This window comes from Brassica napus, chromosome C5 (genome assembly GCF_020379485.1).
Source record: "Brassica napus cultivar Da-Ae chromosome C5, Da-Ae, whole genome shotgun sequence".
In the NCBI taxonomy this organism is placed as follows: domain Eukaryota; kingdom Viridiplantae; phylum Streptophyta; class Magnoliopsida; order Brassicales; family Brassicaceae; genus Brassica; species Brassica napus.
In genome coordinates, this window is record NC_063448.1 from 15485047 (window position 1) to 15503192 (window position 18146).

General features: G+C 30.7%; 1 protein-coding gene across 1 annotated transcript; it reads left to right on the forward strand.

Annotated features, from left to right (window-relative positions):
• Nucleotides 1–14282: 14282 nt before the first annotated feature.
• LOC106397737 (extensin-2-like) lies at nt 14283–17476 on the forward strand. The gene has a single exon (XM_013838357.3). It carries the CDS (start codon nt 14355–14357, stop codon nt 17166–17168), a length of 2814 nt encoding a protein of 937 aa, XP_013693811.2. The 5' UTR covers nt 14283–14354; the 3' UTR covers nt 17169–17476.
• Nucleotides 17477–18146: the final 670 nt, after the last annotated feature.

The following is an 18146-nucleotide window of genomic DNA, read 5'->3' on the forward strand; positions in this document are numbered from 1 at the left end:
AAAATATTCAAAAAGAAATAAAGTTTTTAAAAAATATTTATAAATAATCACATATGTAAAAATAAATAAAAATCAGCACAAAACTATAAAAAGATAAATTAAAAGTTGTAAAAATTATCTTTAAAGTTAAATTGATATTTATAGCTAATTATTGAAAACTTAATATAATAAGAGATTGACAAGAAAAAATCTAATTATGTCCGTAACCTTTAATACGATATGGACTATATGCTTTAAAAATCAGAAATAACTGAAAATACCAATAAAAATATTTAAAGTCAGCATCTTAGATTAATATTCTTATAAATCTTAAATTTTCTAAAAAAAACAAAACAAAACAAAAATAAAAAAATGCTTACTTGATATATATGCTAACTCTTCATTAATTAAAGTCGGAATTATAAAATTATGTCTTAAAGTATGTCAAAACATACAAATAGCTTATAAATAAAAATAAAATAATTAATTAATTAATATCATAATACTTAATATGATCAAATAAATATAAAGGAAACTGAAATTTAGTATTTGTTTTTTTATTTATATTGGTCTCAACTATAAAATATTATAAATTTATTAATTCTTTTTTTACCCAGCCAGTTTATTATTTAGTTTACAATAAGTTACAAATGTCTGTTAGAAATAAGTGATGGTAACAATAATTTACTTTTGTAAGAAATATATTGTTAAACAGGTCGTTTATCTATATTTTTTCAAATCATTCATCTATGTGTTCTCAAGCTGTTTTTATGAATAAATGAAGAAACATAGTTATTTAGTAATCAACAATTAAAATTTAATAAATTTTGACGTATATGTTTTTAAGAAAATCATTAAAAAATATTCATTAAACTAATCAAATATGTTTTTAAGAAAAAACTCTATATATTCTATAATCAATAAGTTTTTTTTTAAATATGGTCATTAAAAATTATGCAAACTATATGGTGACTTTTCATAAGTCTTTAGTGTAATTCACTATAAAATTTATAAGACATATGCTTACGAAAATTTATTAAAGCAATTAACATAACATATAAAACTAAAAATGATCTCACACGAGTTCTATCAATGAAAGATATTTGAAACATAATGTTATTAATATATATGACAACATAAAAAAAATGAAAGTGGCTAAAATTTAAAATAAATTAGTTGAAAAATATTCATTATACATTCGTCAGTTGAAAAATATTCATTATACATTCGTCAGTTAGAAAATATGTTATCTAAGTTTTATGAAATATGAGGTGAACTAATAAAATATCATGATCACGCCATTAATTAATATTGTAACTAGATCAAGTAGAATATGTATCTAATATTTTTTATTTATATGTGTTTATTTTATTAAATAAACAATTATTTAACATTAGTTTAAAGTTGTATATATTTATTTCTCCTTCTATTATATCTAATATAAAATTACTATTTAAATTTCATAAAAATATTTATTATGATTGAACTCTAAATAAAATACTAACACATATGCATTTAACCCACTTCCGTATGAGTATTACAAATACAGATATTCACAAAAATATATAATACTTTTACTTTCATTGTAAAAAAAATTGGTAAATACAAAGTAAAGCTAGATATTGTGCATATGCATTAATTTTCTTATGTTTTTTTTCAAATAGAAGTAAATCTAGATATTGTGCATATGCATTAATTTTTTTATGTTTTTTCAAATAGAAAGATAGATGAAAAAATTATAATAAAAATAATTGTAAAGTGTACTATTTTTTATTATGAATAGAATGATCAATATTTTGTTTTTAAATAAGATTAATAAATAATATAAACACGATTATAATTACAATTACACATTTACATATACAAAAAAAGATATCTAAATATTAGTTTTTTAAAGAGTATAATTGTATAAAAATCTAAATAGAAAAAATAATAAAGCATACTTTGAATAAAACTTCATATAAAAATATATATAAACCAATTATACTTCATTATCTTAAAATTAATATAAAATGATATAAATTATTAAAATAAACTCACGCGAGTTAAAAATATAGTCTATACTATATAAAAATTGAGGTTGTAAGCCATTGAGAACGTCCACGTAGGATTTAAAACCTCCAGTCGTGTTTTGACACATCAGATCTTTAATTTCCAATTTTTAAATATGTCAGAATTTACAAAATTGTTTATTTTATAATAGAATAGAAATCAATTTAAATATGGTAAACTTACAAAATTCAAAGAATTATATATAATTTAACTTAATACATAATATATTTTTGAAAGTTACATAAAATATCTTACAAATATAATAATTAACTTAAAAATGCAAGATATTTTAACAATAAGAACTATATAAATTTAAGACACATGATTTTTAAAGTTTAGGTTATATGCTATTGAAAATATTCAATAATATGATTTAAAACACATAGAATTTAAAACAACTAATCATAATACGAAGAACTATATAAATTTAAGACACATCATTTTTAAAGTTTAGGTTATATGCTATTGAAAATATTCAATAATATGATTTAAAACACATAGGATTTAAAACAACTAATCATAATATGACAAATCATTATTTTAATTTAATACTTTCAAAAAAATCAATATTTCCAAAAAATTGTTTACTTTAATATAAAAATTGAGGCTATAAGCCATTGAGAGCGTCCACGTAGGATTTAAAACCTCTTGTCGTGTTTTGACACATCAGATCTTTAATTTGCTATTTTTAAATGTGTCAGAATTTACAAAACTGTTTATTTCATAATAGAATAGAAATCAATTTAAATATGGTGAACTTACAAAATTCAAAGAATTATATATAATTTAACTTAATATATAATATATTTTTGAAAGTTACATAAAATATGTTATAAATATAATAATTAACTTAAAAGTGCAAGATATTTTAAAAATAAAAACTATATAAATTTAAGACACATGATTTTTAAAGTTTAGGTTATATGCTATTGAAATATTCAATAATATGATTTAAAACACATAGAATTTAAAACAACTAATCATAAAACGAAGAACTTTATAAATTTAAGACACATCATTTTTAAAGTTTAGGTTATATGCTATTGAAAATATTCAATAATATGATTTAAAACACATAGATTTTAAAACAACTAATCATAATATGACAAATCATTATTTTAGTTTAATACTTTCAAAAAAGTCAATAAGTCCAAAAAAAATTTTACTTTAAAATAAAACATAAATCAATATCAAATAAGGAAAGCTTACAAAAGTAAAAAGATTATATATATAAGTTAACTGAATATATAATTAATTTTTGAAAATTAAAAATTAAAATAAAAAATGCAAGACTTTCAAAAAATTATAACTACACAATTAAAACATGTAATTTCAATTTTTGGGTTATATGCTATTGAAAATATTCACAATTAATATATAGTATATATAAGTTGATGTCATAAATTACTTAAAATGTCCACATATTATTTTTAATCACCAAAAATATGTCAAATCATTTTTTTCAATTTACTATTTCTAATTAATGTCAATACTACCAAATATTGTTTATTTCAAAATAAAAAATAAATTAATATAAAAATTTAAAATTAAAAAGGTAAAAACATTATATATAATTTACTTAATGTGAAAATGATTTTTTTGGAAATTAACATAAAATAACTAAATAAAAATTGGAAACTTTCAAACAATAACATAGAAAACAATATCAAATAAGATAATTTACTAAATTAAAAATTATATAAATTAACTTAATATTTATATATATATATATATATATATATATATATATATATATATATATATATATATATAATATTTTCGAAATGTAACATAAAATTTAAAATGCTAGATTCTGAAACAATCATTTTCTTTGGTTATTTCTAAAAAAAGACAATATTACCAAAAAATATTTATTTCAAAACAAATATGAATCAATACAAAAAGTTAAACTTACAAAATTTAAAATATTATATATATGTACTTAATCTTAAAGTGATTTTTTTAAATTAACATAAAAATAACTAACAAAGATAATTATTAAATAAAAATTGAAGTACTTTCAAACAACAAAATTGAAATCAATATCAAATAAGATAATTTAATAAAATTAAAATTAAATAAAATTAATTTAATATATATAAGATTTTCTAAATTTAATATTTAATTTAAAATGCTTGATTCTGAAATAATTATTTCTTTGGTTATTTCTAAAAAGTCAATATTACCAAAAATGTTTATTTCAAAATAAAATATAAATCAATATAAAATTTTAAACTTACAAAATTTAAAACATTAAATACAAGTACTTAATCTTAAACTGATTTTTATAAAAGTAAGTTAACAAAAGTAAAACATTATATTAAATTAACTTAATATTTATAATATTTTTGAAATTTAAAAAGAATATAAAAATGCAAGACTTTCAAACAATTATAACTATATAGGCTTAAAACACGTGGTTTCAAATTTTAGGTTATATGTCATTGACCATATTCACGAATAACATATATTATATATAAGTTGATGTTATAAATTATTGATAATGTCTACATATTATTTTAAACCATTAAAATATGCCAAATGGTTTTTTTCATCTAAAAATGTCAATATTACAAAAAATTGTTTATTTCAAAGCAAAATATAAATCAATATAATAAGTTCAACTTAAAAGGTAAAAAAACTATATATAAGTTACTTAATGTTTAATTGATTTGTCAAAATTAACATAAAAATAACTATATAAATTCAAAACACGCAATTTTAAATTTTAGGTTATATGATATTGAAAATAGCAAATAACATATACTATATACAAGATGCAATTTTTAAAGTTTAATTTATATGCTATTGAAAATATTCACAAATAGGATATATTATATATAAGTTAACTCTACAAATCAATGAATGTCCACATATTATTTACTATATAAACTAAATCTTTGAAAGATGACCATAAATTAATTAACAAATATTAATTTTAAAAAATCCAAGAATTTAAAATACTAAATAAATATGAATTGAAAGCACATATTATTTCAAAATTTAGGCTATATATTATTTGATGTGTTCATATAAACTTTACAAATATCATTGAAAATATACCAAATCACCATCTTAATTTGATATTTTTAAATAGAAAAAATCAGAAAACTATTTCTTTCAAAATAAAATAAAAATACAATAAGTTAAATAATTATTTATCAAAATAATTTACTTGAAATATAAAATAAATGTTTTAAATTAAACATAAGATTCTAACTATACGAATTTTTTTTTTTTTAAACAAATCAAATTTTTATAAAACAAAACCAAATATTCATGTATGTAAAATTAAAATTAATACAAAACTACAAAAATATAAACTAAAAATATAAAAAATTTCTTAAAAGTTAGATTGATATTTATATTAAATTATTGAAAATTCAATATAAAAGATTTTAACTAGGAAAAACAAAATTATATCTTTTTATGAGGATATAATTTAAAACTATTAAAAACATGCCAAATTAGAATCATAGTTTAATATGTTTATAAATCTAAAATTTCTATAAAAAATCTATTAAATAAACTTAAAATATCAATTAAGATAAAAAAAACAAAAAAACAAAAAAACTAACTTGATATATAAACTAAGTCTCTCAAAAATAAACATAAAAATATTGATAAAAATTATTATATCATAGATTTTTTCAAGTCATACAAATAGCATATACATAAGAAAATAGTAAGTTAAAATAATCTTAGTTATATAGGTATCGGCTTAAAAAATAGTATAAGTTGATACTCAGTTACACAAGTTTTTTAAACAAAATAATGGTAGATTTTGGTCTTTTTTTACTGAGCCAATTCATTTTTTGATTACAATAAGTATACAAAGTTTTATTATAGATAAATGATGATAAAAGTATTTTAATTGTGTAAGAAACATGTTGTTAACTAGCCCATTTATCAATATATTTTCAAACTGCCATTGATCAATCAAATGAATTAATATAATTATTTACTCATCAACAATTAGAAAATTATAATACAACTTCATTAATCTATTCAAATAGTTTTTTTTGAAGTAAACCTAAAGATATTTTTAACCTACAATTTTTTCTTAGGATAAGGTCATTAATAATAAAACAAAGTACATGGTGATTTTTCATAAGTATTTAATGTAATTCATCAGTAAAAGTTATATGATCCATACATATGAAACATTATTAAAGTAATTAACAAAAAATATACAATTAAAAATAATTTCAAACTAGTTTATCAAAGAAATATATTTGAAGAATTAATAAAATATGGGAAAACATAATAAAATCTAAAGAGGTTCACCAAATAAATTAGTTGAAATTTATAATATTATTTACAAATAATATTGACATTAGAGTATAGTCTCAGGGACAATAAAAATAATAAATATGGGGTATATTCATTATATATTCGTTAGTGAAAATTATATTATCTAAGAAATATTAATCAATAAATTAGAAACAATAAATTTGCGACAAACCTCTAAAAAATAGAAAAATACATGTGAACTAATAAAACATCATAGCCCCGAGATTAATTTATACTCTAACTAGATCAAGTAGAAGATATATCTAATATTTTACTCCCTCTGTTCCGGAAACTAAAATTTTCTAGAGTATGCACGCTTATTAAAAATTTAATAAATGTTTATAATTTAATTTATTTTTTACTTTGTTATACACTTCCCAATAACTTTCCACCAAGAAAATTTAATAAATTCAAATATTCTCAATTAATGTTCCTAAAAAGTATAAAAAAGTACCTTAATAATATAGAAATCTATCTTTGTGTAACAAGAAAAAAATCTAAAAAATATTACTTTTGGGAACGTAGGGAGTATATTTTATATATTTTAATAAATAAAACATTAATTAATGTTACTTTAAAATTCTATATATTTATTTCCTCTTTTCTTATATCTTTAAAAATATTTAATATTGTTTAAATATCATAAAAATTGTTATTATCATCAAAACCTAAATCTAAATATTATTATATTAGATATGAATTTTAAACAATTAAATAAGAGTATTTCAAATATATATACAATAAGTATATAATAATCATAATTTCATTGTAATATTTGGTAAATACAATGAAAAAAATTGACATTGTGCATATGGATACCTTTATGTCATTCAAAAAAAGATAGATACAAAATTATAATAAAATTATTTATAATAGTATAGTATTAGTTAATACACATTAAACTATCCATTTTCTTAAAACTACGATTAATTTAAGCACTTTTATAAATACACATATACAAGACAAAATATAACAAAATATTAATTATTTAAAAGGTATAATTTTATGAAATTTTAAATAGGAAAAATAAAATGGAAATTTTGCTTTTACATCATTTTGGTAGCACTATTCATGTTTTCTTTCATTAGAGTGATATTTTTACAATTACATAAATTATGATGTTTCATTAAAGAGTCGAAAGACCATTTTACCCTTATAAATACAAATAATTATTTAAATAAAAAGATATTTTATAGTTTTAGAATTATACATTTTTAGATTCTAACATTCTTATAAAAATGTTTCAAATTTTTTTTCTCGATTTTTTTGAATATTTATTTTGAAATTCGAAAAATTATTATGTTAACTATTTTAAAAAAGTTTAAATTTTAAGTATTTTTTTTTTAAAAAACTTCTTAAACCCTACCCTCCAAAAACCCACCCCTCAAATCTAAACCTTAAGTTTATATTAGTTAACCCTAGGGATATAGGTGTTAGTTCTTTAAAACTAAAGGTAAATGTTATTAAATATGAAAATAGTATTAAAAATGGGAGTTTAAACAATTCATCAAAATAATAAAGCATATTTTGTATATGATTTCACATAAAATGTAAATAAACCATATACATGTTATTTTGAAATTATTATGATATTAAACTTATTATTAAAATATACGCGCGAGTTGAAAATCTAGTAGAGAAAACGAATACGTCAAACCAACTTTATTTTTTCCTTTAAAATAAAGATTGCTAATTTTTTTCTTAATATAGAGGCAAAAATAGCATTTTCTATTAAGAAGTCATACTTCTATTTACAGAATAGCCTTTTAATTTTTAAACTTTTATAATTATAACCAGTCAACTATTTTTTCAGAAAATACAGTTTTTATAAACATAGAAACACACTTTTAATTTATATAATAGTCTTTTATGAAAGAAATTCATAAATTTTTGAACATCTTGTAAAAGTTCAAAGTACTTAAAGTTAATTATCAACTTTCAAAAATACTTGTGGTAAAATTTCAAAATATGTTGTAAACTTAAGGATTTAGAACTGTAAGTTTCTGTATATTATTAATCATAACATAAGGTGCCTTTATATATGGGAGTTTACAAAGAGATAAATGGAAAGACATAATATGGAAAGATTACAAATCATAAACATAAAGAGAAAAGGAAATAGGGTTTTTTTTTCTCTAACTAAAGTAAGCCGCCTCTCTCTCTCTCTCTCTCTCTCTCTCCATGTTGTGGCCGCCTCTCTCTCTCTAGGGTTAGGCCGTCTCTCTCTCTAAGTGTATGGGCCGGTTATAGACCGAGCTGGTTATGGACATCTATCAATTGATTTATAACACTCCCCCTTGGATGCCATAACCATACATGGATTGTAATACGCTTAATGTTGCCTCATTAAAACCTTATCAGAAAAACCCAGTGGGACAAAACCATGATGAAGGAAAAAAAGTACAACACGCACTACTCCCCCTGATGTGAACCTCAGTGGAGGTCTTTCAGCCTACGCATCCCAATCTGATGCGTGAGCTTCCTGAACGTGCATGTCGGAAGTGCCTTAGTGAATAGATCGGCCGAATTTTCACTGGATCGTACTTGGACCACTTTGACCTCTCCGGCCTTTTGTAAATCATGGGTAAAGAAGAACTTAGGCAAAATATGTTTTGTCCTGTCCCCTTTGATATAGCCGTCTTTGAGCTGAGAAATGCAAGCCGCATTGTCCTCGAACATCACGGTCGGTTCTTTGCACTCGACCATCCCACAATCTGATCGGACATGTTGGGTCATCGACCTCAACCAGAAGACCTCGCAGCTGGCCTCATGAATGGCCAATATTTCCGAGTGATTAGACGATGTGGCCGCGATGGTTCGTTTCATGGAACGCCATGATATAGTCGTACCTCCACGTGTAAAGACATATCCTGTCTGTGATCGAGCTTGATGTGGATCTGATAAATAACCAGCATCAGCAAAGCCAACTAAACCATCTTTGTTATGGTTTGTATAAAACAGACCCAAGTCTTTCGTTCCTTGCAGGTAACGAAGAACATGTTTAATCTCGTTCCAGTGCCTCTGGGTCGGACAGGAGCTAAACCTAGATAGTAGGTTCACGGCAAAGGCTATATCAGGCCGTGTGTGAGTTGCCAAGTACATTAAAGCTCCTATGACACTGAGATATGACATTTTGGGACCAAGGACATCCTCATCGTCCATCTTGGGACGGAAGGGATCAGTGTCCAGGCCGAGGGATCTCACGACCATGGGACTGGTCAGTGGATGGCAATCGGCCATATTAAATCTCTTGAGTACCTTTTCAGTGTATGCCATCTGATGCACAAGGATCCCATCATTTATGTACTCAAGTTGTAATCCCAAACATAATTTTGTTTTCCCGAGATCTTTCATCTCGAATTCTTTCTTAAGGTATTCAACCGTTTGGGAAATTGTATCCAGAGGTTCCTAGGATATTCAGATCATATATTTCGATGATTATCAATATTGTTCTCGAGAACTTGCTGTACATTCAGCTCAATACCCTCTAGTACTTTCATTATCCAGTGGACCATATAAATATGCAGTCACTACATCAGTTTGCTGCAAGTATAATTTTCTCTCTTATATAGCCAGACTTATGAGAAATCTTAAAAGTAGTTGCATCCACCACATGAGAGTATATCTCCTCATAATCTATTACTGGTCTTTGTGAGAATCTTTGTGCAACATTAGCTTTATATCTCACGATTTCTATTCCTCACAAGACCCATTTATATCCACTGGTTTTAACATCATATGGCGTCTTAATCATATGGCCAAATACGCCTTTCTTCTTTAAACTATTTAACCCCACATTTCCATTCAATCTGTTCTACGAGTGCGCACTCTTATATTGACGTGGGTTCATGATCCTCGCTTATATTCATAAATTCAAGTGCTACCTTGTATCATCTTATGTCGACATTCCTTATTGTGTTCCATTATGTTCCAGACATGATATAATCGATTGAGATTCATTATTATCAAGACCTTTAATACTTTGCAGCTTGGCGTCCCAAGCTACATTGTTTGGTACCTGTACCTTAGAGCCGTCCAGCCTTATCTCTATGTCTGGGATGGTTTCCTTGACCTCGGATTTGTTTTATCATTCTATGCACCTTTCTCTTTTGTTTCCGAGGATTCTTATCTTTTGGAACTTATTGGTCTATCTTGTATAGACTCTGTAGCAACTTGATTGTGTCTCTCTTGGACATCAATTTAGTTGGTGCTTTACAAGCTGGTTTATATATGACTTAGTCATTCTTTTTCGGGTTAGCAAATTTGTCTGGCATTTGATTAGCTAGCTTTGTAAATGTATAATCTTTGGACGTCTATTTCACATTCTTTAGTCTGAGGATCTTGCCAAGACAATGATGGTTAATGCCATTCTGTTTCTCTTACCAGCTTATTATTTTCTCCCCCTAATGTTGGATAGTCGGATCCATTAAACTTTGCAATCCGTGTTCTTGGCCACTAAATAGATCACCCATATTTGGCTCAAGGTACTTCATTATTTGTGGGAGATTCATATCCAACATATATCCCCATCCTCATCCTCTTCTAAGGATCCATCTTAGATGGCACATATATTTGTGGTGGCTTATCCAAATATCTCAAGATGTTATATGTCTGGCTCATGACCCGTAATAAATTTGAGATGGGAATATCTATGCTCACTTAATGGTCTGATGCTTATTAGTTAAGATGCATGTAAATTCGTGTGTCCCCAAGCCTTGGACTGAGAGTTTGGACCTATGGGTAATGGTCAATACAGATTTATAAAAGGATTCAGCCAAGCTATATATAGTATGGACATGTGCGGATTTGTCCTCACTGCCCCCTCATGGACATACTATAATCTCTAAGTGCTTTGGGACATCATGGCCTAATGAGTTTCCCTTGTGTTCATGCTACACACGTGAGATTCTATGGGATAACTCTTTGTGCCCTTTCCAATATCAATTTCGCATCATGTTTTGGACCAGGATGGCCAATCCGGTCATACCATAAAGTGTATAATTTCGTGGGTAAACCATTCTGGTTACCATGACTATTGCCTCTATCATACTGATCTTGGCATAGTCTAGATCAATAGAGAATGCATGTATAGTTTTTTTTTTGGACTCATTATGGCCTTGGGCGATTTTATACATATATCTGAAGGAACTCTTTGTTTCCTTCGCCCATTGTTTCAATATGAAAACCATTCATTCTTATATCTCTATATAATCTCAATGGATTTTTCTGGGGGAATATAAAGCATCTAAATGCTTGCCCGTATACATATCTGGCCATAACCCTTAATGTGTACCATACCCGCAAATCATATTGGCGTTTTCAAAAATCATTCATTCTTTTTATTAAGTTTTAATAAAACAAGTTCATAGAAATGAAAAACATAGAAATGAAAAACATCAAAACAAAGAAATAAGAATTTAGATTACAAATGTCAAAATCAATCTTCAGTTTTTTTTTTTTTTTTTTTTAGACAATCTGAAGTTTTATAATCCATAAGATCGTCATTCTCATGATTGAAGTTGTTTTCATCATCTTGGTAAGTCATATGGGCTTCAGAATTCTTCACTTTCAAGCTCTCTTGATAGAGGTCAACTAGATGCTTGGGAGTCCTACAAGTCTTAGCCCAATGATTGCTCATTCCACATCTATGGCACACGTATTTCTCTGATTTAGTCGAGTGTTGGGGTTTGAAAGAAGATCCACGACCATGGCCTCGTCCAAATGAGCCACGGTCCCGTCCATGGTCTCGACCATTTCCTCGCCCGCGGCCAAAGGATCTTCGACCGCGGCCACATCCGTTCGATTTGTCTCGACCACGGCCATGCTGGCCATTTCCTTGGACGTGGTTGGACTCTTTATTGTCCTCTATAACGTGTGCATCAGGTAGTGGAGCTGATCCAAGTGGTCTCATCTGACTGTTTCTCATTAGTAATTCATTGTTCTGCTCAGAGAGCAAGAGACAAGAAATAAGATTAGCATAGGTTTTGAAACCTTTCTCTCGGTACTGTTGTTGTAACAGCACATTGCTTGCATGGAAAGTGGAAAATGTTTTCTCAAGCATATCCTGTTCCGTAATACTTTCACCACACAGTTTCATTTTAGAAACAATTTTAAACAATGCAGAGTTATATTCGTCCATAGACTTATAGTCTTGGATCCTCAGATTCGTCCAATCAAACCGAGCTTTTGGTAAGATCACTGTTCTCTGGTGATCATATCTCGATTTCAATTCATTCCAAAGATCTAGTGGATTCTCAATGGTTAGGTATTGATCCTTGAGACTCTCAGCTAGATGATGACGAATGATCAAGATGGCTCTGTAACGATCCTTTTCATTGGCATTATTATTCTCGGTGATACACTCACCGAGTCCCTTGGATTTCAGGATGATCTTAGCATCGAGCACCCACTGAAGGTAATTGTCTCCAGATAGATTTAGGGCAGCAAAATCAAGGTTGTTGATTTTTGACATCTTTAGTTTAGTTGTTTGTAGAAACCGGACCACCAAGAATAAACCTCGAGCTTAGACACGATTGGGACACGAGCTGGCTGGGACACGAGCTGCTTCAATCGGATCGCGAGCGGCTCTGATGCGAACGGGAGCTGTTGCTGTCGGATCGCGAGCTGTCCTTGATGTAGGATGGAGCTGAGTTCGTCTAGGATCAGGAATGCCTTGGGACTGGAGCTGATCAGGTGGACACGAGCTGGAACGGAGTCGCGAACGGATTAGGATTCGTCGGTATCGTCAGGTTCGGATTAGGGTTCCAAAGCAAATCGGCACGCACTGTATCTGTGCGTGAGGGCGCGTCGGTGGTCAGATCGACAAGCGGTTTACACTGACTGATTCGTCTCGGCCAGGGCTTCGATTTGATATCTTGATCGTTTTCTGGGTCCTCACGGTTTGGGAGAACGGCCTCTTCGAAGTTCCAAGGCAGATTCCTTTTCATTTAGGGTTTTAGGGTTTTAGCGATTTGGTTTTAGGCTCAGGGTGTTAGAGGCTATCGTGCTGATAACGTGTTGTAAACTTAAAGATTTAGAACTGTAAGTTTCTGTATATTATTAATCATAACATAAGGTGCCCTTATATATGAGAGTTTACAAAGAGATAAATAGAAAGACATAATATTGAAAGATTACAAATCATAAACATAAAGGGAAAAGAAAATATGGTTTTTTTTTCTCTAACTAAAGTAAGCCGTCTCTCTCTCTCTCTCTCTCTCTCTCTCTCTCTCTCTCTCCATGCCGTGGCTGCCTCTCTCTCTCTAGGGTTGGGCCGTCTCTCTCTCTAAGTGTATGGGTCGGTTATAAACTGAGCAGGTTATGGACATCCATCAATTGATTTATAACAAAATATTATTTTTAGAGATAAAAATATAAAAATACATTGGAGAAACACATCTCTATTTTAGATAGCTATATTTTATAAGTAAAAATAGAAGAATATATCGGAGATGATGTAATCAAACGCTCTATATCCAACCAGTTATCAAACCAGAAACTTTCCTGCTGCTCCTGTTATGTCAACCAAACGGTAGTAACTTTTAGTATCAATCAGAGAGAAAAAATGGGAATATGGACGGACATACGAGCATCGTACCATTTTATTTTTTTCAGTAAAAAAAAAAATTTACGAGCCTCGAATATTTGAAATTGGTTCCAAGTTTGAAAAGTTCAACTAACTTCTCCAACCAAAATGAATAAGAAAAGGAAAAAATCATTAAAGAAGAATAAGAAACAAATTAATTGGGTCGTTGACAAAATAATTGAACAATGATATGCATCTTCCTTCACGAACTTGCAAGAATAAAAATAACAAGCTGCTCGTTGACATTTGATGCACGTTCTTGCACGTTTCACGATAGTTTGACGCAGACATGCTTCCACGATTACTGAGATGCAAGCTAAACAAATAGAAAAAAATGGTAAAACCCCAGAACCTATATAAAGGCATGCACACAAGTAATGTAGAACCATACAAACGAAAACAAAAACCAACTCAGTGAAGTGTTGGAGAAGCAATCAAACTACGAATGACATCTTATCCCGGGATGGGGCGTTCAGCCCATCTCGTTTATGCTCTTGGTTTTGTAATCATGGCAACAATGGTTGCTGCTTCTTATGAGCCCTACACTTATAGCTCTCCACCACCACCAATGTACAATTCTCCTGCACCGAAAGTTGACTACAAGTCTCCACCACCTCCTTACGTATACAGTTCTCCTCCACCTCCACCAATGTATTCGCCATCTCCTAAAGTGGATTATAAATCCCCACCACCTCCTTACGTCTACAGTTCACCACTACCGCCATACTATTCACCTTCTCCAAAGGTGGATTACAAATCTCCACCACCTCCTTACGTGTATAGCTCGCCACCACCACCACCCTACATATACAGTTCTCCACCCCCACCACCATACTACTCACCTTCTCCTAAGGTAGACTACAAGTCTCCACCACCTCCTTACGTCTATAGCTCTCCACCACCACCCCCTTACGTTTACAACTCACCACCACCACCCCCGTACTACTCACCCTCTCCTAAAGTCGATTACAAATCTCCTCCACCACCTTACGTCTACACTTCTCCACCACCACCATACTATTCACCTTCTCCAAAACCCGCATACAAATCTCCACCACCTCCATATGTTTACAACTCTCCACCACCACCATACTACTCACCTTCTCCAAAGGTTGATTACAAATCTCCACCACCTCCTTACGTCTACAAATCTCCACCACCACCATATTACTCACCTTCACCTAAACCAATATACAAATCTCCACCCCCACCGTATGTTTACAGCTCACCACCACCACCATACTACTCGCCTTCACCCAAACCCATATACAAATCTCCACCCCCACCATACGTCTACAGCTCCCCACCACCACCTTATTACTCTCCGTCACCCAAACCATCATACAAGTCTCCACCACCTCCGTACGCATACAGCTCACCACCACCACCATACTACTCGCCTTCACCCAAACCCATATACAAATCTCCACCCCCACCATACGTCTACAGCTCCCCACCACCACCTTATTACTCTCCGTCACCCAAACCCTCATACAAATCGCCACCACCACCATATGTCTACAGCTCTCCACCACCACCATACTACTCGCCTTCACCTAAACCAGCATACAAATCTCCACCACCACCATATATCTACAGCTCTCCCCCACCACCATACTACTCGCCTTCACCCAAGCCCGTATACAAATCCCCACCACCGCCATACGTCTACAGCTCCCCACCCCCACCTTACTATTCTCCATCACCTAAACATGTATACAAATCTCCACCACCTCCGTATGTCTACAGCTCTCCGCCCCCACCATACTACTCTCCTTCTCCTAAGCCCGCGTACAAATCTCCTCCACCACCATATGTCTATAGTTCTCCTCCACCACCATACTATTCTCCTTCCCCTAAGCCCGCATACAAATCACCACCACCTCCGTATGCCTACAGCTCTCCGCCCCCACCATACTACTCTCCTTCTCCTAAGCCCGCTTACAAATCTTCACCACCACCATATGTATACAGCTCCCCACCTCCACCTTATTACTCTCCTTCACCAAAACATGTATACAAATCACCACCACCACCATATGTTTACAACTCTCCACCACCACCATACTATTCACCATCACCTAAGGTGGTATACAAATCTCCACCACACCCACATGTTTGTGTTTGTCCACCTCCTCCTCCATGTTACTCTCCTTCTCCAACACCATATGTTTACCATTCTCCACCTCCCCCACCTTATTACTCGCCTTCACCTAAACATGCATACAAATCCTCACCACCACCGTACGTCTACAGTTCTCCACCACCACCATACTACTCCCCTACTCCTAAGCATGCATACAAATCTCCTCCACCACCATACGTTTACAGCTCCCCACCACCACCATACTACTCTCCTTCCCCTAAGCCCACATACAAATCTCCTCCACCACCGTATGTCTATAGCTCTCCACCCCCACCACCGTATTACTCCCCTTCTCCAAAGGTTGAGTACAAATCTCCTCCACCACCATATGTTTACAGCTCTCCACCTCCACCACCGTATTACTCTCCTTCTCCAAAGGTTGAGTACAAATATCCTCCACCACCATATGTTTACAGCTCTCCTCCCCCACCACCGTATTATTCTCCTTCCCCAAAGGTTGAATACAAATCTCCTCCACCACCATATGTCTACAGCTCTCCACCACCACCACCATATTACTCTCCTTCCCCAAAGGTTGAGTACAAATCTCCTCCACCACCATATGTCTACATCTCTCCACCGCCACCACCATATTACTCTCCTTCCCCAAAGGTTGAGTACAAATCTCCTCCACCACCATATGTCTACAGCTCTCCACCGCCACCACCATATTACTCTCCTTCTCCAAAGGTTGAGTACAAATCTCCCCCACCACCTTATGTCTACAGCTCTCCACCTCCACCACCATATTACTCTCCTTCTCCAAAGATTGAGTACAAATCTCCTCCACCACCATATGTTTACAGCTCTCCACCTCCACCACCATATTACTCTCCTTCTCCAAAGGTTGAGTACAAATCTCCTCCACCACCATATGTCTACAGCTCTCCACCTCCACCACCATACTCTCCTTCTCCAAAGGTTGAGTACAAATCTCCTCCACCACCTTATGTCTATAGTTCACCACCTCCACCAGCGTATTACTCTCCTTCACCAAAGGTCGACTACAAATCGCCACCACCACCATATGTCTACACATCTCCACCACCACCAACATATTCTCCATCTCCAAAGGCCGAATACAAATCTCCTCCCCCACCTTCGTATTATTAAACTCGTTCTATATAATTCATAAATAAGATACCAAGTCTCATCTGATGTTTTATCTTTTTATTTTTCGTGTGCTAGTCCTTTTTAATTTCCAAGGTTCGAATGAATTCTTTGGCTATTGAAATTTCATTTAAATCATGTTTCCATTGTCTTTTCTATGGGTTACATGGTTTCCTTTAATCCATATGTAAGTTTGTTGCAGTTCTATGCATCATGTTATTGACCTTATTGTTTGGGCCAGTATTATTACGCTATCCAGATTTCCATATAAATTTCCCTGATAAATAAAGCTTCTATGATAATTCCAAATTTCTCATAGTTATGATGTGGTTTCTATTACTTTCAATTAAATGAAAAGAACAGACCACCAATTTCCTCTTTTTAATCAAAACTAGGATAGTTTGCTTCCAGATTGTATTTTATGATTTTCAGTTTGGTGTTGATTCTGTTATAGTTTAGGCGCTTCGGTTTGCTTCGGTTTGCTTCCAGATTGTATTTTATGATTTTCAGTTTGGTGTTGATTCCGTTATAGTTTTTGTTTTTGGTTCAAAAGATATAAGAACCGTTCAATTATTTATGAATTTGGATTTGGTTTGGATTTTAATTATTTTGGTTTTTGGTTTGGTTTAAATAACAATGTTGGGAATCCGATAAAATTTTGAATTCAATTCAAGCTCTTGGATTTGAATAGGAATATGGAATTTTCGAAAGTAATCAGAAGAAGAGAATTACTTCTTGTTTTCACATCACCATGATTTTAACGCAGGTTAGACTCTTGGTATAGTTTTTTAGATTTTAAGTATAATCAGTAAGGTAACTATTTATTGTTAGAATTGTTTATATTTTCAGAATTTTTGATAATATCAATTTTAATTATCATATATTTGTGTTTGAAAGCAGTTGAAATCAATTTCGAAACTATAATAACATACACAAATAGTTCCATTTTATACAATGTTAGTATCTCAATGGTTGAAGTAA

Coding starts and splice junctions, on each gene's coding strand:
- LOC106397737 (XM_013838357.3), top strand. CDS start 14,355: ATGACATCTTATCCCGGGATGGGGCGTTCAGCCCATCTCGTTTATGCT.